Source organism: Aphelocoma coerulescens, chromosome 4A (genome assembly GCF_041296385.1).
Source record: "Aphelocoma coerulescens isolate FSJ_1873_10779 chromosome 4A, UR_Acoe_1.0, whole genome shotgun sequence".
In the NCBI taxonomy this organism is placed as follows: Eukaryota; Metazoa; Chordata; class Aves; order Passeriformes; family Corvidae; genus Aphelocoma; species Aphelocoma coerulescens.
The window spans coordinates 19103121-19122319 of NC_091018.1; the positions used below are offsets into that span (position 1 = coordinate 19103121).

General features: G+C 45.2%; 1 protein-coding gene across 1 annotated transcript in view; it reads right to left on the reverse strand.

The window, feature by feature from the left end:
* TRPC5 (transient receptor potential cation channel subfamily C member 5) overlaps positions 1-19199 on the reverse strand; it is a 63726-nt gene that overhangs the window by 29734 nt on the left and 14793 nt on the right. Inside the window, exons 2-3 of the mRNA XM_069014952.1 lie at positions 16838-17359; positions 2671-3007 (exon numbers count right to left, since the gene is read on the reverse strand). Of these exons, the coding sequence (XP_068871053.1) occupies positions 2671-3007; positions 16838-17359 (859 nt within the window). The remainder of the gene's footprint in view (positions 1-2670; positions 3008-16837; positions 17360-19199) is intronic.

Below are 19199 nucleotides of genomic sequence, written 5' to 3' on the forward strand. Positions count from 1 at the left end.
GGCACTTGCTAATGCTCACTACACCTCCTTGCAGCTGAAAAGGGTGAGGGACAGCTTCTGAAGTTCATCACCAGACTGCTAAATTCACCTGACACAGTTCTGATTATAAGTAACTTCTATTTTCTTTATTGTAGAACTGTTTGTGTATTTTTGAAAGCCTAAGTCCCATTAAAAAGTAAACAGCAGCTAAGCTCCTTCATCCCCTGGGTGCTTCTGAAAATGTCTTTAAAACCCCAGGTATTTTGGATTACCCAGTTTACATTATCCTTGAATGAAAACCTGAAACGTGTGTGAAAAGGAAACAAAACAAACCAAAACCAAGTACACCTCCAGTGCATTACCAACATAACTACCCAAACTGCTGCCCCTTCCTAACCACGGGATATTGCAGTGGTCACTGATCTGCTGCTTGCAACTCAGCTTTAAGGACCTGAAGTTCAATCTGAAGAGCAGGCAAAGTTGCAATGAACTGCTGCATGCCCCCAAATATCAATCTGAGCTGTTCAGCTGCCAGCCAGCAGGTCAATGGCCACACAAGCATAATGTCAAGGCCAGTCAGGTAATCTTATTACAGCTGCCTCCACGTCTTTGCATGCACACAAACCCATAAAATAAAGTAAATCAATGGAGAGGAGCCTGTTGAAGAACTCACACACTGTATTTATAGTGAGTTATCGCTGCTGGTTACTATAGTTACAGCAATGCTGTGTGTGCCTGTTCTCTCTCCTTTTATAGTGGAAAATATTTCATAAATAATAACCTTTAATCTGGTGAAACTGTTCTAATTTCTCCATTTAATATACAGTCATACAGTATCCCTATTTATCCGAAACAAAGGAACTCAAGAACAGACAGCTGTAAGAGGTGCTTTTGAAAGGTTTTTTAAATGGGTTATCCTTCTTTCATCTGCAAATCAATTTTGCTGAAATGCCTACCATTTCCCTCAATTTTAACCACGAATTTAAAGATAAAGTGAAGATATCACCTAAGCTCAGGAAAGACATTTAACCTCCTGAGCTCACTCTGAAGTTTCTACCAACACCTGCATTTCAATGCATAAATCAGCTTCATCTGCTAATGAGGCTGGTGGTGGAGCTGTGCCCTGGCTCACCATCCAAAGTGATTTGTGAACATGTTTGCAACTCTTACTTTCCTTCCTCATTTTCCATCAGCAGTTTCAGGTTTGGCATGGGAACAGCTGGGTTTGTTCAGCACAGAGCCAGCCTGATCCAGAGCCACCACAGAAACAAGGAGCGGTGTCCTGGGGTCACCAGGAGAAGGGAACCAGCAGGTGTGGGGAAAGCAGGAGAGCCAGAAAGGTGTGGGAACCACTGCCCATGAGCAGAGTGCCTGGTGACAGCCCAGCTCCCAGTGGTGCCACATGCTGATGGCACAGCAAGGGACGTGGGAGCCGAACCAGAGGAGAGATCAGGATCCTGATGGAGCTCACAGGTTTCCACCTGCTGCTGTGCTGGAGCTCAGTTTGGAAGGGGAAATACTCCTTTCTCACCAAAAATACATCCAGCTGTCTTCTCTGCTCTTCTCCCACCTCATCCCATCTCACTGCCTCACCTGAACATCCTGCCCTCAGCACAGACACCTCCTTCTCTTCCCAGCTTTGCCCAAGCCAGACTGGAGTAAGAGCCTCACATTTAACTTTCAAACAGTCAACACTCCCCCTGCTGATATCAGAGCACTTGATGTTGATGTGGTCAGTGATTATCAGCACAGAGTGAAGCTTATCTTCCCCTTCCTGCATTCCTTATCTGGGAGCCTGGCAGGAATAAGCCGGGCTGGTTCCTGTGCACTGCTGCCTCCGGGAGCAGGTCAGGGAGCAGGGAGAGCAGAGCCAGGCTCTGGGCACTGCCTGTGCCCTGTACCAGCCAGCAGGACTGAGCCAGCAGCAGCAGTGACACTGTGTGTGACCCAGGAGCTCGTTCCCAACCCGCTCCTCGCACCGAGCGTGGGGGGAGCAGGGAAGGAGCCGCGTCTGCCGCGGTTTACTCAGGTCACGTCTAAAGGCACATCAGATGGCACAGAACAGCAGAGCAGCCCTGGGCCAACAGGATCTGTTGTTCCAGAAGGAGCCCAGCTGTTCTGTGCAGTTTCTGGAGCTGGCTGCCAAATCTCTTCACATGCTGGGCTCGGGGATGAGTCCCCACACAGTTGCCATGGGTGCGAGTCAGGCCCTGTTGCTCAGCGTTGCTGGGTGTGGGATTTACGGGATTCTCCTAGAACCCAGGGCAGGATGGGGTGTGGGATTTACAGGATTCACCTAGAACCCAGGGCAGGATGGGGTGTGGGATTTACGGGATTCACCTAGAACCCAGGGCAGGATGGGGTGTGGGATTTACGGGATTCACCTAGAACCCAGGGCAGGATGGGGTGTGGGATTTACAGGATTCACCTAGAACCCAGGGCAGGATGGGGTGTGGGATTTACGGGATTCACCTAGAACCCAGGGCAGGATGGGGTGTGGGATTCACCTAGAACCCAGGGCAGGATGGGGTGTGGGACTTACCTAGAACCCAGGGCAGGATGGGGTGTGGGAATTACCTAGAACCCAGGGCAGGATGGGGTGTGGGATTTATGGGATTCACCTAGAACCCAGGGCAGGATGGGGTGTGGGATTCACCTAGAACCCAGAGCAGGATGGGGTGTGGGATTTACCTAGAACCCAGGGCAGGATCATCCACTCCACAATGGTGGGAGGTGGCCCCTGCATGTGGAGGTCGGTCCTGACGATGTGCTGCGACGCCAGCAGGAGCATGAACAGGAAGGTCAGGTAAGAGCCGGTGTGGCAGATAAACTTGATAAATGGCTTTTTAATGAACAGTCCCAGCCTGCTCTTGGGTGCAATCAGGTATGCCACGGATAGCACAGGGAAAAGCAGTCCAATGGTGATGCAGGTCAAGAGTTTCACTGCCCAGTGTTTCCGCCTCCATCCTGGAAAGCCGTCGTACCAGAGTGTTGCTAGTAGCTGCTGGCAGTTCGGCTGAGCAACAAACTGGGGAGAAAAAAAGAAAGAAGGATTATTACTGACTGGTACTCCACGTGCACTCCCCCTCACAGATGTGTTAGAGCCCACTCAGACCCTCAGATTATGTTTGGGGGCCGGCTATGGGCTGGAAAAGCATATTTTGGAGATCAAGGGGAAAAAAGGAGGGAGACTTCACTCTTCTTTTTTCTATGTAGGATTTAGGATTCCTTCTCATGGAAGAAATTTTTTTCTATTTGCAGCATCCCTATGTGGATCAGCCACTCACCACACACACAGCCTCGTGCAAAAGCAGCACCACGAAAATTACTACGAGCTGTTTCTCTCCCCATGTGTTGGAGCACGTTTCTGTTCAGAATGTTTCAGGTTTCGAGCGCCTCGAAGGAGTCACTGTCAGCATCCTTAAAAAGTGACTAAAAGATGAGACAGGAGGGAAAAGGTGCAAAGCTCTGAGAGTGTGTGTGAGAGGGAGAGCATCTCCCAGAGTGTGTGGGGTGCTGCAATATGTGTGTGTGGGCAGGGCTGGCATGAGACAGCAAACAGCAGCATGAGGTGTGGCCAGGTGACATCTGGTGGGAAGCAGAACAGCACATTTGGAACCCTGCCTCTCGCTGTTCAGGAAGAGAGCAGCTGTAAAATGTAGGGGATTAAGCAGAGGCCAAAAGGAACCTTTGATCACAGCAGCAGAAGTGACATTTGACAGTTCACTTTCAGTCTGTAAAAAATAGCATTGTGATGGTGATTTACTGCATCTCACCCTGTCCACACCACACAGGCTCAGGTTCCAGCTCCTCCAGGCTGCTCTCATCCCAAACAGCCTTTGGGATTTCAAACCAAGCCACATTATTTCTGCTCAGTGCCAGAAAACTTCATGTTCCTGATTATACCTGGACAGCCCCATGGTTTTTTTTCAAGGCTTCCCAGACTCAGAACTAACCAGAGATATCTGCAAGATGATCAAGACAACTCTGTTTTTCTTCAAAAATGTTTAGCCCACACCCAAATCTTTTAAATATTCATTCACCACAAAACCTGGCCAGTACTGGGAGGACTTTTAAGCAGAGTTCTCAGAGTGCTCTAAACAAGCAGAGCACTGTCATTGCCTTGTTCAAAATGACTAAACCAAGGTCAAACAAAAGGACAAATTAGTTGCTCATCCTGATGAAGTCATTCACTTCTCTAAGTATTTTTAGATTTTGTTAATATATTTTATATGTCTTAACAGGCTGTTTATATCAGAATCACACCATTCTTGGACTGGGTAGTTCAAATATATTCGATGACCCAAAATAAGATCTGCAAGAGAACTATTGGCATTTATGAAGCTGCATCTTTATGTATTATTACAACAATAAGCTCCTGATGATTTCTGCATCGGCACATAACTGATGACATGCTGCTCCAGAGAGCTTGGGAAAAGAGTATCAGAAGAGTGTGTGATTTGGAATCAACCAGCACATGCAGGCAGCTGAAAATGGGCAATAGCTCAGGGGGTGATGGTCTCCAGAAAAAGCCAAGACCTGTTGCTTGTAATAATGAGAAAGTATTACTGTAAAATTCCATATCTGGGGACAGTGATCATAAAATCACAGAATTATGGAATGGTTTGGGTTGGGAGGAACCTTAAAAGCTCATCCCCTTCCAACCCCCTGCCATGGGCAGGGACATCTTCCACTATCCCAGGTTGCTCCAAGCCCCATCCAACCTGGCCTTGGACACTTCCAGGGATCCAGGGGCAGCCACAGCTGCTCTGGGCAGGTGAGAGAAACAATTCCACAGAAACTGAAAAACTGCCAAGCATTGATTGGTGTTTGGCTGTGTTTTAACTCTGATTTCAGAAGGGTCAGCGCTTTGTGTTTAAAACCTGGAAGAAACAGAAGGTTACACTGCTCTGTTTTCTCAAGATCCCAATCAGGAGCTGTTACTGGATGTGTTCTGCAGTGACTCACAGGGCAAGGGATGCTGCTGCTTCTCTGAGATGAGGCACAACTTTTTCTTCTTTTTGAATTTTTTTTTTGAGGGAGAAAATGTTATAAACACATTTTCTCTTTATCACATATGATAGAAAGCTCTAAGGGGAGAATAAAACTGTTTTTCCCTTGAGTCAAAGTCAAAGTCATTTGAGAAATCAAATGACTATATGTTCCTCTGGTTGCTGTGCAACTTGCAAGCGTCTTAAAAGTGCCTCTTCTCTGCCTAATAGCTCATTTCTAAAATCTGCTTTCTCAGTTGTATCTGATGTTAGTTCTTCAAATGGAGACAAATTCACACATCATGAAAGAGCAGCTTTAAAGAGCAGATTGGCAAAAGGGAATGGAAATGGAAAAAGCCATTAAATTTTCCAATCAAGCTGGTCGCAACCTCAATGAAAATTGCCCAAGGGAAGTTTAAGAACACCACACAAAGAGACTCCCTAATGTCATAAACCACCAAATGCTGTGTTTATTAAAGGTGAGGTCAAGCACTTACCAAAGTAGACTTTTACTAACTTGTATTAGTCCAACTTATTAATCACAGATTTAAAATCAGTAAGCACTGATGCTTTTATCTCCAGTAGTGCAGTTGGCTGAAAAACAAAATTTCCAGTGTGCAGAAACGCTGGAATTCTGAATTATAATGAAGAAGCCAACCAAGCCACTGCTGTGCTGCCTAAAGAATTGATTGTTTTTTGGTGACTTTGCTTCTAGGTGCTGTTAACTAAACTAAACCACCAAATTCATTGACTAGACTAAACCATTGAATGCTCAACTTATTACAGATTGTCTAGGAGTCATGGTGGCAAATCAATGCACATAAAATAGAAAAATATCTTCTTTTAGATGTGAAGTACCCTGAAAACTCTGACAATATTGTGGAATTTTTGTTATCCTCCATAATTTCAAATTTCTCCGTAAAGTTAAGGAAATTTCTACTTTACAAATAGCAGAGCAGCGAAGTGGAAAACAACTTGACATCTTCAACAGTACTCATACCAAGGCCTTTCCTGAGTGAAAGTTAATTTTCCACGTAAATAACCCCAAATGTGTTTTTTCACATTTTTGCAAAGCCTTTCATGTGCCACAGACTGAAATAGTGCCTGTTTATATCACAGCCTTTTATCATTCCACATGAATATATCTTGTGTGACAGGATTTGGTATCACTTAAAGTTTCTGCACAACAAAAAGCAGGGAAAAACCTGCATATTGTCCCAGTTTTGTGGATGGTCCAGAGTCAGAGGCAGATGTACTGCACCAGAAGCTCTGCTAAGGGAACATACAACTATCAAGCACTGTTTCTCCAACACTTGACAAGCATTTTATCCAAGGACTGCTGCATTACAGGAGCCTCCAGTCTGTACCACAAACAGCAACACAAGACATCACCCCACAGACAGGATGGAGAATGTTCTGACAGCTGCATTAGTGAAAGGAAATGTCACCAAGAGGTGCCATTTATGCTCATTCAGTGAATGTAGGAACTAAACATATGATGCTGTGCAGGGTTTTGCTGGGGTGGAGTTAATTTTCCTCACAGCAGCTGGAAACAGGGCTGATAACACAGGGATGTTTGAGTTATCACTGAGCAGGGATTACACACAGCCAGGGCCTTTCCTGCTCCTCACCCTCACCCGTGAGGAGGTTGGGGGGCACAAGGAGCTGGGGGGGACACAGCCAGGACAGCTGAGCCCAGCTGAGCCCAGGGATATCCCAGACCACACGGCACCACCCTCAGCACATGAAGCTGGGGAGAAGGAGAAGTGGGGGATGTTTGTCTTCCCAAGTCACTGTGAGACCTGATGGAGCCCTGGGGATGGCTGAGCTCCTGCCTGCACATGGGAAGTGGTGAATGAATTCCTTGTTTTGCTTTGCTTGCACACATGGCCTTTGCTGCACCTGTTTAAACTGTCTTTATCTCAACCCACGAGTTTTCTCACTTTTCTCTTCCAGTTCTCTCCCTCATCCCACTGGCAGGAGTGGGCGAGTGGCTCCTGGGGCTGAGTTGCTGGCTGGGGTTAAATCACCACACAAGCACTGAAGCCTGTGGTTGTACAAAACATTGTCCAGGGTGGTCCCCACCTGCAGATGCATTTCTGGAGGAGCTAATCCCAAAAACAATCTCTTTGTCCATTACCTGTTGAGCAGAACGTGTCCCTAGCTGAAGATAACAGTTCACTGAATGGTTGGGAGGTAAGGTGCAACTCGGAGCCCCTCCTTGTGAGCTCAACACCCCTGTGTTACCTGTGAGCAAGGTGCTCAGTCCCCTGCCTTTTGAAAATGGGGATAAATACTTTGCCTTTCCAAGAAATGAGATCAGCAACTCCAGTCATGTTTGGGAAGCACTCTAGAGATTACTGCAGTACAGTCTTTTATGTTCTCTTTTTCTTCTCTCAGCCTTGCCAGGGTCTTTGTGTAACATTTGGCTTGCCAGTGGATTGTGCTATTAGAGAATTTCATTTTCAGTGTTCATCATGCTCATTGCCACCTAATCCTATACCAAGGGGGACATTTTTAAGGGGAAAAAAACAGCTGCTGGATGGAATGTCTCTTCCTTAATAACTAATCTTTACTGATATTTTTTAAGTCACCTAAATTCCACTTCTTGGGAATTAAATGCTTTCTGCATGCTGTCAAACACAGAAATTATGTTTCGCCCCCCTCCCCTCATCTATGGGGAAATCCCTGATCTCTCACAGTCATAAGTAATTTAGGATCAGACACAGATGGGCTGAGATGTGAATGCCTCAGGGAGCAACTGAAATAGCTCCCTGATAGACATCACAGGGGCTGAGCACAGCATCCCTCTGCCTTTATTCTGATTATCGTGACTGCCAACAGCCTCTTGTTTGGAGTTTGTTGGAGTTCTTGTCTGTACTCTTGCTGTGGATGGCGAGGGCGAATGCTCTTCATAGATGAATAACCACTAATTTGGAACTGCAGAGCTCTGTCTTAATAAGCAGGACCGAGTTCTTCTATCAGTCAGCTCCAGCAGCTCACAGGGAGGTCACCACTGAGAGCCAAACACGGCATGGGAGCCATGAAATTACCTTTAGTTCCCATGTGACACTCGTTTCAATAGGTCAGACCTCACCAACATCACTGTACCCCAGAGCATCTCAAACGTGCAAGGCTACTGGATAATACTGTCTGCTGTTGCCCTCTACAATTAAAGCTATTTTGGCTCTGGAAAGGCAGATTTTCTCAGGAACACAGCTAGATTTTGCAGCCTGTGTGCAGAGTCTGATGCAGCAGCATAACTATACATTTTAGAGAGGTCTGCAAAGACCGTAGATTTCCTGTGAATCCCTGTCTCCCATGAAAAGGAGAAATGCCATTGCCATTCTCCACTCAAGCAGCACCACACACTTCCAGGGCCACACAAACCCCTCTGCCTCCATTTTTACCAAGAACAAGATCCTCTGAGGAAGAATGGAAATTCAGGTGGTTGCATCAGGCTGACTGCTCTTAAGGGAAATTCCAGTGGGCAACAGTCAAAGAGCCTCATTTCAAAATTAGCCCAAGACAGGAGAGAAACTCTGTGTGGCCTAATTTGATGCCTGCTGCAGAGAGCCAGTGAGCCCTGTGAGACCATATATTCCTGATAAGAAATGCCAGCTTCCTCAAGTTTGCAGTGTTGCAAACAGCGAGATGAACAAGAAAACCCTCTTTTGTAGCACATTTCTTTTTAAAGTTCAACCCTGTTAATGACTGCAAAGTTATTTACATTCTGCTGCCGAAGTGTGAGTTGCAGAGGGTAAACACCTAATGGCTGTTCATCCTGTTAATTAAGTACTTTCTCCAAGAGGGGAAAAAATATAGGGAGAAATGAGACAAAGTAGTTGGAGGGGGAGCTGGACAACATGAGGGAAAGGGACTACACAACTCAACATTCCTCATCAGACACTTCCAAGAGAATAGTTTTTTGCAGGATGAATATCCTATCCAAAAACACAGCTGCTGCTCACATGCCTGTGAGTAGCAGCAGCGAAGCACTGATGAAAATCCAAATGCCAGCATTCCTGCCATCAAGGAGATCACACGGCTGAGCTGGACGAGCCCTTCAAGAAAACCAGGTGCTACCCAAATTGCTCAAACGCTCAGCTGGTGAATAAAACAAACTCCAGATCCTCCACAGATGAACATATGGCCTCAAATTAAGATGGGAATTTAGTTTCATCTGTTCTTAAAATATTTTGAATTATGATGACACATGAATCTTAACTAAAGGTCTCCTATCCATAATAGATCTCTCTGGTGGTAGCAGACATGAACTCAGCTTAAGTGGTAGCAATTGGAAATTCAGCAGTGAGGTGAATGCTGGCAAAAGGAAAGAGTGAATAACCTCTAAAAGCCTGCCACTGTTCCGTCAAAATTCATGGGTTTAACACCTTCCAGTTGGATTGGCTTAAATATTTAAATTAAAAGGTCCCACATATCCTAGGACAAAGACAGACGCTCGCAAATGCTGGATACCTACCCATGGAAAAAGCAATTATAAAGTCTTTAAGCTTGAAATTAAATCCATCTCTACCCAGAGTGCTTCAGCGTGTGTTTAGCTGTAGGTTTGTTTTTATGGCTTGTGTCAGCAGGATTTAGGTGCATTAAATTCTGCACTGAATCAAGGCAAGGTGCTGAACTCTGCTCCTGCAGCAGACTCCCCACCAGAACAGGTTCCTCTGGGTCAGACCCCGAGCAAGAGCCCAACAGAACCACAACTTTTCAGTATTTATTCCAGCAGACAGCTGACTACAGTTGATAAATAAATTCCTGAGGGATGTATCCCAGCAAACATTCCAGGACACAGCTCTCTTACAAAGATGCAGGAGGTCTGGGCTGGGTTTCCAAAGGCAGAGTGCTGCAGAACGAGCAAGTGCTGAGTGTGAGCAATACACCCCACCGTGAGTTAATTCCCTACACACACCTGGGTCCCAAGAGCTGAGCAGGGGATATCAGACACAGAAGCACTGGAAAAACATTAAAAACCGTTTAGAGACAAACCTACCAGCATCTCCTAAGTCTCCTTTCAGGCAGCACTTCAGGAGTTACAGATTTTGGAAATGAATACTGGGAGCTCTCAGGGGCTTTAGCAGAAGTGGGGAAGGTATTGACTCTTAAGTAAAAGGCTGGGCTCATTCTCTCTGGTGAATTACTAACATTTACATTAAATAAATGATAAGTAAAGCAAGCATGAAAAGTTTAAAAGCCATTCAGGAGTATTTTTAAATACCTACTTTACCCGATTAGTGTTAATAAAAAGTTCCAAAATTCTTTTTCTTTGCTTCCTTTCTGACCTGAGACGCATTTACGCTGAAACTGTGTAATTCTGGTTTCCTTTTTCTTTCTGCCTTACCTTCTCCTGAGTGAGTAAATTTACTCCCATATCCACAAAAGAGCAGATTAGCACATTCCAAACACTTCTCACCTCCGTGGGAATGTCCAAAGCCCACCTCTGCTCCTGGGCTGTATCACCCTGGCAGAACATACGCTTTGCTGAAGGAAGTTTACTCAGCCCGCTGGGGTTTGGAGAGAATAAGAACAAAAACTGCATTCACAGCTTTTAAATGTCAGTCTGCACAAGAGCTCCGTTTGGGGGGTGTCATGACAAACCCATCTATTCATCTCACTTCTCCCAGAGCCACCTGGAAGGTGGTGACTGTTCTCAGTCACCTCATCCAGATGGTGATGGACCTGATCTACACATGAGGTGTGAGGAGTGTGGAATCTCAGCTCTCTTCTGAGTGGAGCTTCATAACTCACTTCTCTAAGGCACAGGAGTGAAGTTGAAATTCCCAGAAATCAGGTAAATAACAATGATCATTTCTATATCCAAATGAGAGAATCCATACCCCCAGTTTCCCCCCTGAGTTTATTACTTCAGGGTGTCATTCAAAGTATGAAATAATGTGATTTACTCTTCTCCACTGACATAAAGCTGACTCCAAACACACTTCAGACCTTCAGATATGGGAACACTGAACACTTGGCTGTTACAATACACAAGGCATCACTTCTCCTCTCCAGTTCCTGTTGTCTATAGAAAGCCCATCAATCATGTCCTGTACTTTGGCTTTGGCTTCCCAAGCCTCTTCTCTGGCTGGCAAGAAGACTGATGGGAAACATGAAGTTAAGGGAACTGTCAAACTCACTAAATCATCCTTGAATGCTGTTAAAACAGTGGCAACCTCTTTAGCTTTTAACATATATCCTGTCTTCGTCCAGGAGATCATTAAGTAAGAGGCACAAGGCACCAAAAATTACTTAAAGAATGATCCTGGCATTTTCTGCCCGCTACACATCACCATAACACAATCCAAGTCCTTGTCCTTGACCTACATACCAGTCTTAGGGTGCTTTTTCAAATTTGTGCATTACAAGATTAGTCAGAGATGATTTTGCTGTCAAAAGACAGTGTTCTGCAGTTCTGTTCCGTGACAGCTGCAATATGTGGCTAACCTTCATCAAGGGAGAACATTTCGGCGTTACGTGAACGATGTACCAAATAACGCTGTTCCCTCAAATAAACATTCCAGTCCACTTTGTCAAACCGGTGAACCATCAGCCCTCAGACTATTATTTCTTCTTCCAAGTCTGGAGAGGAGTTAAGATTTAAGTGCCACTTGTCCTAATTTTTGTAACACGATGATGCAGCTGTACAGGTTAAATTTCCGTGACAATTTCCCATAACTGAACAAATAGATCTGGCAACTGCACAAGCCCGTAGAGGAGGGCTCTGAGTCATGCACCACCAGTGATCAGCAGGGATGGCTCTTTTAAGGGTGAAAACACAGATAAATCTCCCCACCTGCCACCCTGAATTCCATCCTCTGAGGCTGCTGACAATAGCTCAGTTAGTGCCACGCTCACAGAAGATTTTCTAAGGTGGTCAGCTGCTGCTGGGATGGAGTTTGAGACAAAACAGCTTCATTTAGCACAGGCCACTGCTCACACACCAGATGGGAACGTTGCTGCAGACAACAATGAACAAATGAAAGGATGGGTGTTGGAAAAGGGAAGGTCACATCTGGACACTCACTGCTTTCGAAATCCCTAAACTTCCGTTCAGGTTTGTGGCACAGGAGGTGAGGCCATCCTCACCATGGAGCACACTAAGAAATACGGACGTTCCAGTTCCCTAGAAACCAAGGAAAGCTTCTACAAGGAGCAGCTCTGCTTCCCTCAGCTACTCCTAATAAAGACCTTTTCACGACTTGCTGATTTCCTTCAAGAAATCTGGAAGTAAAAGCCTCTTTATTACTCTTCTGAACTGTGCAGGCTCAAGCAAGACTTTCCATTGTGCCTTTAAAGAGCACAATACAATATTCAGCCCGGTATCATTATTCCTCCAGGCAGTATGGCAAGAAAACAGACAAACCCACAGGAGAATAACTTAGCTTTGCCTGCGAGCAAAGAAAGATCTGTGGCCATCCATCAAGACACCTGAATGGCTTTCAAAACGGGTAAACAAGGCGCAGGCGACGAGCTTTGATTTTCACAGACCTCGCACTTCATTTTTCATGCTTCTCTGATATTTTTATAAGCTCTTTTTATACACTAAGTGAAGTGCCCTTAGAAATTTCCCAGGTTTATGCATGCTCCCTGGAGAGGGATGCTGTGCTCCTGACTGCAGCCACACAGTTGACAAGAGTCAAGACACAGCGGAAAAATATGCGGCATGGCAGGAATGATTATTCATTCACTCCAGAACTGCATCTCAGGAGGTGCTTGTCTATGTAAATGTCCTGGGAAAAAAAAAAAAGAAAAAAAAAAAGGACTGAAACTGTTGAAGCTTCATCCTGAAGAGAAAAACGGCAAAGAGCACTGTTTTTAAATCAGAAAAGCAAACAATTCTGCTTCTGTCCTCTCCTGCCATTTGATTAGAGCACGGTGAGGAAGAGAGATGGAGGTTAAGGGTTTCTGAGAGGGAATTTCTCTGTGCACTCCTTTGATCTAATTCTGTGGAAGTGCTAAGCAATAGAGTCATAGATAAAATAATGGGGTTTTGCTGAGTGCCTTGCATTGTGTAGACCTTCTTACAGACACATAAACTAAACCTGCACAGCTATTTGCCAGCACCAGAAAAACACATTAGAACCCCCACTACTGTGATGTTTCACTTCATTTCGGAGATGTGAACAACCTGTGATGGCAAGCGGGGAAGCAGGAATAAGCGGAATGTGTCTTGCTGTCCTTGTGGCTCAGCAGAATGTTCAATACGAGGAGAAATCTGCCCTTTTAGACCTCATTCAGTGCTGTGCTGTGGTTGTTTTACATTATTGGCAAAGCAAAAAAAAACTCAAAGGGACATAAAAATTCTCTCTGCATGCTGCCCCTGCTCTGATTCCCTAACCCTGCCATATACCCTGTACACACAACTGTGCTTTACGAGACTGGCAAGATCCTAAGAGATGACTTTTCCCCATCTTTTCTTAGAAATGCAAACAAATTAACAAATGCAGAGCTAATGTGGTGCCAGGAGAGCACAGCGAAGACTGATCCTCAACAGCTGAGCTGTGCCTTTTCCTATTAGGCCCTCAGCACCCTTTCTCCTTCCAAAATTAGTCATGAATAAAAGAACGAGAAAAGTAATAACATGAAGACAAATGCCACATACTACAGAGCATTTATGAAAAGCCTGCTGGTCTCTTAGACCTTAATTACTGTGATCCTTGGAAAAGAATTTCTTTAACAGAGGACTGAGAGAACTGATGTGTCCGTGCTGGGTCTAACTCATCATGTTCCACAGTGTACTAGTGCTGTCCTCATTTTTCCCTAGTGTTTTGTGACTGCCATGCAAACAGGGCTCACAGCTATTAAGTCCTTCCCACCTTCTGGAGAAAGTTGAAACTGAGGACACAACCATTCTACACTTCCGATGAGAAGGGAGAGGGAGCTTAAGAACATCTCACAGCATGTTTTTACCATTTGCTGCCATAAAATATACTCCAAAGCTTCCTAAGGGCACATTTTAATCTTTCCTGTGTAATTGATTTTTTTTTTTTTTTTTAACCTTCTGTGTAAACAGTAATTTACCTTCTAGGATTTAGGGGCTTATTAAAAACAAACAGGAAAAGCAACAAATTCATTCTCCGTTGTTTTGGCCCTCCTCCAAAGAAGAACAGTCTTCTTCCTCATGAGCAACGCATTTCTCAGTTTATAAAATGCTTAGCATGTGTCATGTTTGAGAATAATCAAAACTTGTACCTCCCAAGGGGTTTTTTTGGGGAAAAAAAAACAGAATGGGAGATTTTTCCAGCCTTTGTAGAGACAAACTCCACAATCTCTTCACCCATTTCCCCTTAACAGCTTCCCTGAAAAGAATCTTGAAGCTGACCTTATCTCCCTGATTAACCTGAAATGGAATAATTTCATATTTGGGGGGAAAAATTCAGATTTATTTCACTCAAAAAGAAAAAAGCTTCAGGAAATTCGTCTGAAATCAGTGTGAAATTACACAGAACTAACAACTGCAGTAACAACCGACACCCCAGAAAATAACCAAAGTTCACACTGGATTCTCCTCTTAGGCTACCAGAGATTTGACTTTTATCTTTGTCAACGTTAAGATGTAAAAAGCTTCTCCATCCAACCCAATCCCATTTAACGTCGAGACATAAAAAGCTTCAGCAGAACAAGATGATCTACTTTTAAAAGTCTGCTGTTTTTCTCTGCAGAACTGTCTTTCATGAAAACCAAACTTGCTTCTGTTTTCCTTCCTGTCCCCACAAAAATCCTCTCAGTCTGATACTCTTCAGTCAGGGCTGAAAAACATTTCTCAGTGTCTCCCTGGCAAATGTTCCTACTCATTTTTTCAGAAGCTGGCAAGGATGTTTGTATCTTCCTTGATGTTTTGTGTTGTGCTAATTACCATGATAAGATGGCCTAATTATCATGATAAGAAAACCCCAGCCGCCCTGCAGGATGCTTCAGGGTTTTTGTGAATAACCACGTGGGATGACAGGGTTCAGTAGCTGGTTTCCCAACCTCATTCATTCTGCCCCTGCCCACCAGTATTCCACCTGAAAACAGCACTGACTTCAGCTGGCAACGCAGAGCATATTTGCTATCATTTTTAGGCTGGAACTGTCATGAAAATGTCACAAAACATGGAATTTGTCCATATGCTTGGAATTCAGTCAAATACGCCTAAAAAAAAAAAAAATAAAAACTGTCAAGAAAGCAGGCAACGATTAAAAATTTTAAAATAAAAGAGCTTCAGGACTGTTCAGCACCACATTTCAAACACAGGGAGCTGCTTCAGACTTGCAGCTTCTGCGTGTGAACACGAGAGCAGCCACAGATTTACACCTGGATGCCACCAGTGACACAGTGGGACTGCAGTGATCTGCACACAGCAGTGCTGGGGTAACCTGGAGCTTGTGGCTCCAGAGTCTGGTCCTGCCAGGCCAGTGGAAAAACAGAATCCCTGCTCCTTCTCAGATTCAATGAACATTGACCTGATTACCTGCATTGCCCTTCTCCAGAGTAACTCTTCACTACTCGTCCCTAAAGCACCTGTGGTGTTACCTAACCCCGTCTCAGAGCAAAAAACACAACCTGACATGACACCAGTGAGCCTTGCTGACATTTCCCCAGAGTAGCCCAGTAAGAGCAGGAAGTGGCCAAGTGCTGGAGCCCAGGGAGTTTGAGGCTTTGGCTCCAGCTCATTGCATCGAGGGGCTGGCACTGGGGAGGCACAACAGCCCAAAGGGATGGAAGGAAATCTGCATCTTTCACCTCTTGGCTATCTGTACCTCGGATGCAGCCCTTCAGGGAGGTGGGATGGGTCACTCCATGCTGGGTCAGTGTTGGATGTGGGGAAGACAGTGCAAAGAGGAGTGTGACAGGATCTTCTGCCACTCACGTGACCATTCAGACACAGAAGAATGTAATACACATTGAAATTCAGTTCCTCAACCAAGCAACCAAACTCCTCCTTCAGATAACCTGGAACATTGCTGCCCGACAGCAATATATCATCTCCTAAATTCTGTCTGGGTTTGGAAAGAGAAAGGAAATCCAGAGCCAACTAATGAAACTGTTGTCAGCATTCTCCTGGGGGTCCTGGCCTTTACTGAATCAACTTATAAATCTGTGGATTTGCAGGGCTTCTGAAAGGCTCTGTGTCCTTTAGCTGAAGTATGGCTTCCCTCTCTGGAACTACAGGCAGGATTTGGAATTTCTGGGAATTGCTTCTCAGCTCTGAAAACAGAGATGGATCAAGGACCGAGGATCAAGAGGTGTCACGGATGTGAAGAAATATTTGCACCACATGAGTATTTTCACAAAACTGCTGGTAACTTGGAGACCTGGGACTCTGGGAGTGCTCCCAACCTCTCCTGCTCTCTTTAGCTGCTGTCACTTCCCTGGCCCTTTCAAGTTAGTGCTGAGTGGGTGCTTGGAAGTGCTTGGTGGCTGCAGGAAGTGAATTGTGGATTGTATTATTTCCTGCACTCCATGAGAAATCCAGTGAGTCAGCCTTCAGGAGCCACGCAACCCCTTCTAGCTCTGGGTTCCTGTACAAAAACAGCCACTGGGAAAAACTTTCAGAGCTAGCAGACCTGGAAATGCCTGAAGGCTGCTCTTTGCAGGGGGTGGGTTACAATGAGATGGGATTCAAGCAGCTTTGAGACAGAAATTATTGGTGCTGTAGAAGCCACAACCCACTGCAGCAAGTCCCAGTCCTGTTGCCCTCAACTGTCATCAGAGTCACACTGTCACCAAGGTGCCCTGAGCCTCCTGGTTTGTGACTAATCCATGGGCACATCAAAAAATCCCACCTGAGAGCCAGCACTGAACAAACCCATAGCAACTCCAGAAATGAACTGTTTTACCCAATGCCTTCACATTTCGGCGACTCTTACCTCTTTCTGGTGATACTTTATTGCTACCTTTAGCTTTGCCAAATCGTGACATTTTTGGGGATCCAGCTCTTCGCTTTGATCATCCCTGTGATTGAGAATGATCTCCAGCTCCCGGGAACTCCGTGCTTGATCCAAAAGGTCCTTAGCAAAACGCTTGCACTGCTGTGAAAGCTCTTCATACTCAGCCTTGAACTCATTTTCCACCTTGCTCAGCTCCTTCAGCTCCCAGCCCAGCCGGAATGCAGTCAGGATGGGATCCTCGCTCGATAAGGCAATCAATGAAGGGCTGGCTAAGGCTTTGTAGATGTTCAGCCTCGACCTGGAATGCCTCAGGCTGTCCACCTCCGAGCTGGAGACACATTCCACACAGTTGCACCTAATCTGGTGCGGGCGTGGGATTGTCACCCGTCTTTGGACAAGCAGTTTGATGATCTCGTAGTTGTTGGTGTGAGCCGCCAGCATGATCGGGGTGATATCCGGAGTGAACTCCGAAAACTGGGTGTCCATCATCAAGGTTGGAACCTGCATTGTTGGGGAAGATGAAACAGGAAAGCCTTATAAATATGATTGCCTGACAAAAGATTTTGAGAATATGAAAACTGTAAGCGACATCGAAATGAAGGCCATCTTTGAGATATAAAGCCTTAGTTACTGAACAACTGGAAAACAATGGTGTGGCCGACTGAAGGTAATCCCCTCTTGATTGAACAATACCCTCTCCTTGCAGACAGGTCCAAGGGTCAGAGCAGACCCTACCAGCTCAGCAGAAGGGGTCCAAAGAGTAGTTTTTAGGAGTTAAAATGTAACACTCTATGGTAATGTAAGAACTCTTATAGGCTGTATGTAAATGCTATAGGATTTGTACCTTGTATTAGATTGGCTAGTGAGAATTAGAATATTCAGTACAGAAGATGATTTATTGTATTGTAACAAGGACCTCGCTCTCTTGCTCTTAACTCTTTTACTTAACACTCTTAGCTCTCCTGGCTCCTTGCTCTTAGCTCTTGCTCTTTACTCTCTTTTACTTACTCTCTTGCTCTTACTCTCTCCCTCTCTCCTACACCTTGGGCCTGCTTGGAGCTGCAGCTGGCAGCTCTAAGCAGTGCCCTTGTACCCACGCCCTTTGCAATAAACAGCGTGCCCCAAGATCTGCTTATAGAGATCTCTCATCCCCGTCCATCCCGACCATCCAACCCACCCCCAGTTTCAACACTGCATGAAGGGATAAACCACAAGGGGCTGAAGGCGTATCTCATGTGGAGCAGCAGAATTCAGAAGTCCCTCCTTCATACCTCTGGAGTGATGTCATAACAAAACAGGGGTTTTATAACACCCTCTGTGCTTTACATCCTGTTGTTGGCAGGCTTATCCACACACTGCTATTCTGGCAAAACCATTTCCCCCCAAATCCTGCCAGTCTTGTGTAAAAGTCAGTCCCATCCCCATTCAAATGATTTACACATGAATCTGGTCTGAAATGGGTATTGGCTCAGATACAAAATGGGGGAAAAAAAGGAAGAAAAAAGGCCCAGGTAATTACACAAAAGGAAAGAAAGGTCTAGAAAAGAGTGAACACTGAATAGATTTCCATAACTACCATTATTTGCACCATATATCTGCACCAGCAGGCCAAGAACCTGCTCATAGCTGGTCCTACACACACCAAACCCTGGCCTGAAGCTGGGCAAAACTCTTCTTCACTTTTTCCTACTGTTTCTATTTGAAAATATTTTTCAGTGTAAGGATACATTACATAACTGCCCTCAGAATAGACTTGTGGGGTTTTTTTAAAACAGATTTGAAAAAAAATTAAATGTAAAATTAATGAGCCATAGTCCACTACAAATAAGCCCCTCCAGGGTGTGCATTATTCAGCTACTGCTGCACTTCTCAAAAGATGAGCTTAATGCACACCCTGTTGTGTCTTATTACTATATGCAGAGCGCAAAATTAGATGGGAATGCTCTTACATCCCAAGCACCCAGTGTGTTTCCACTTGCAGGCAGGCAGCTCTCTTTGTTGTGTGTTAATCACTACTCAAACACTCTGTTCTCCCCGTGCCCACCACTCCTGCCCTGGCACATCCCGCTGCTCCAGGGGGCATGGCTGGGTTGGGGGAACAGTGGGGCTGCTTCCCTTTGCAAGCATCAAAGGTGTCTTGGAGAAACTGTTGCCAAAGAGTCCTAATGGCAGGGAGCGCTCCTCAGTCTGCCTAAACCCAAAAACAAAGCAGTGATGGAGGAGCACGAGGTAAGAAATCCTGCTGTAGGATACACCTAAGGCTGGTGATGAGACCTCCAGTCTTGGAATCTCAGTTCCCTGGGAGTTAAGAGCCCCTAGAGCACTAAAGAACCAAAGCTGA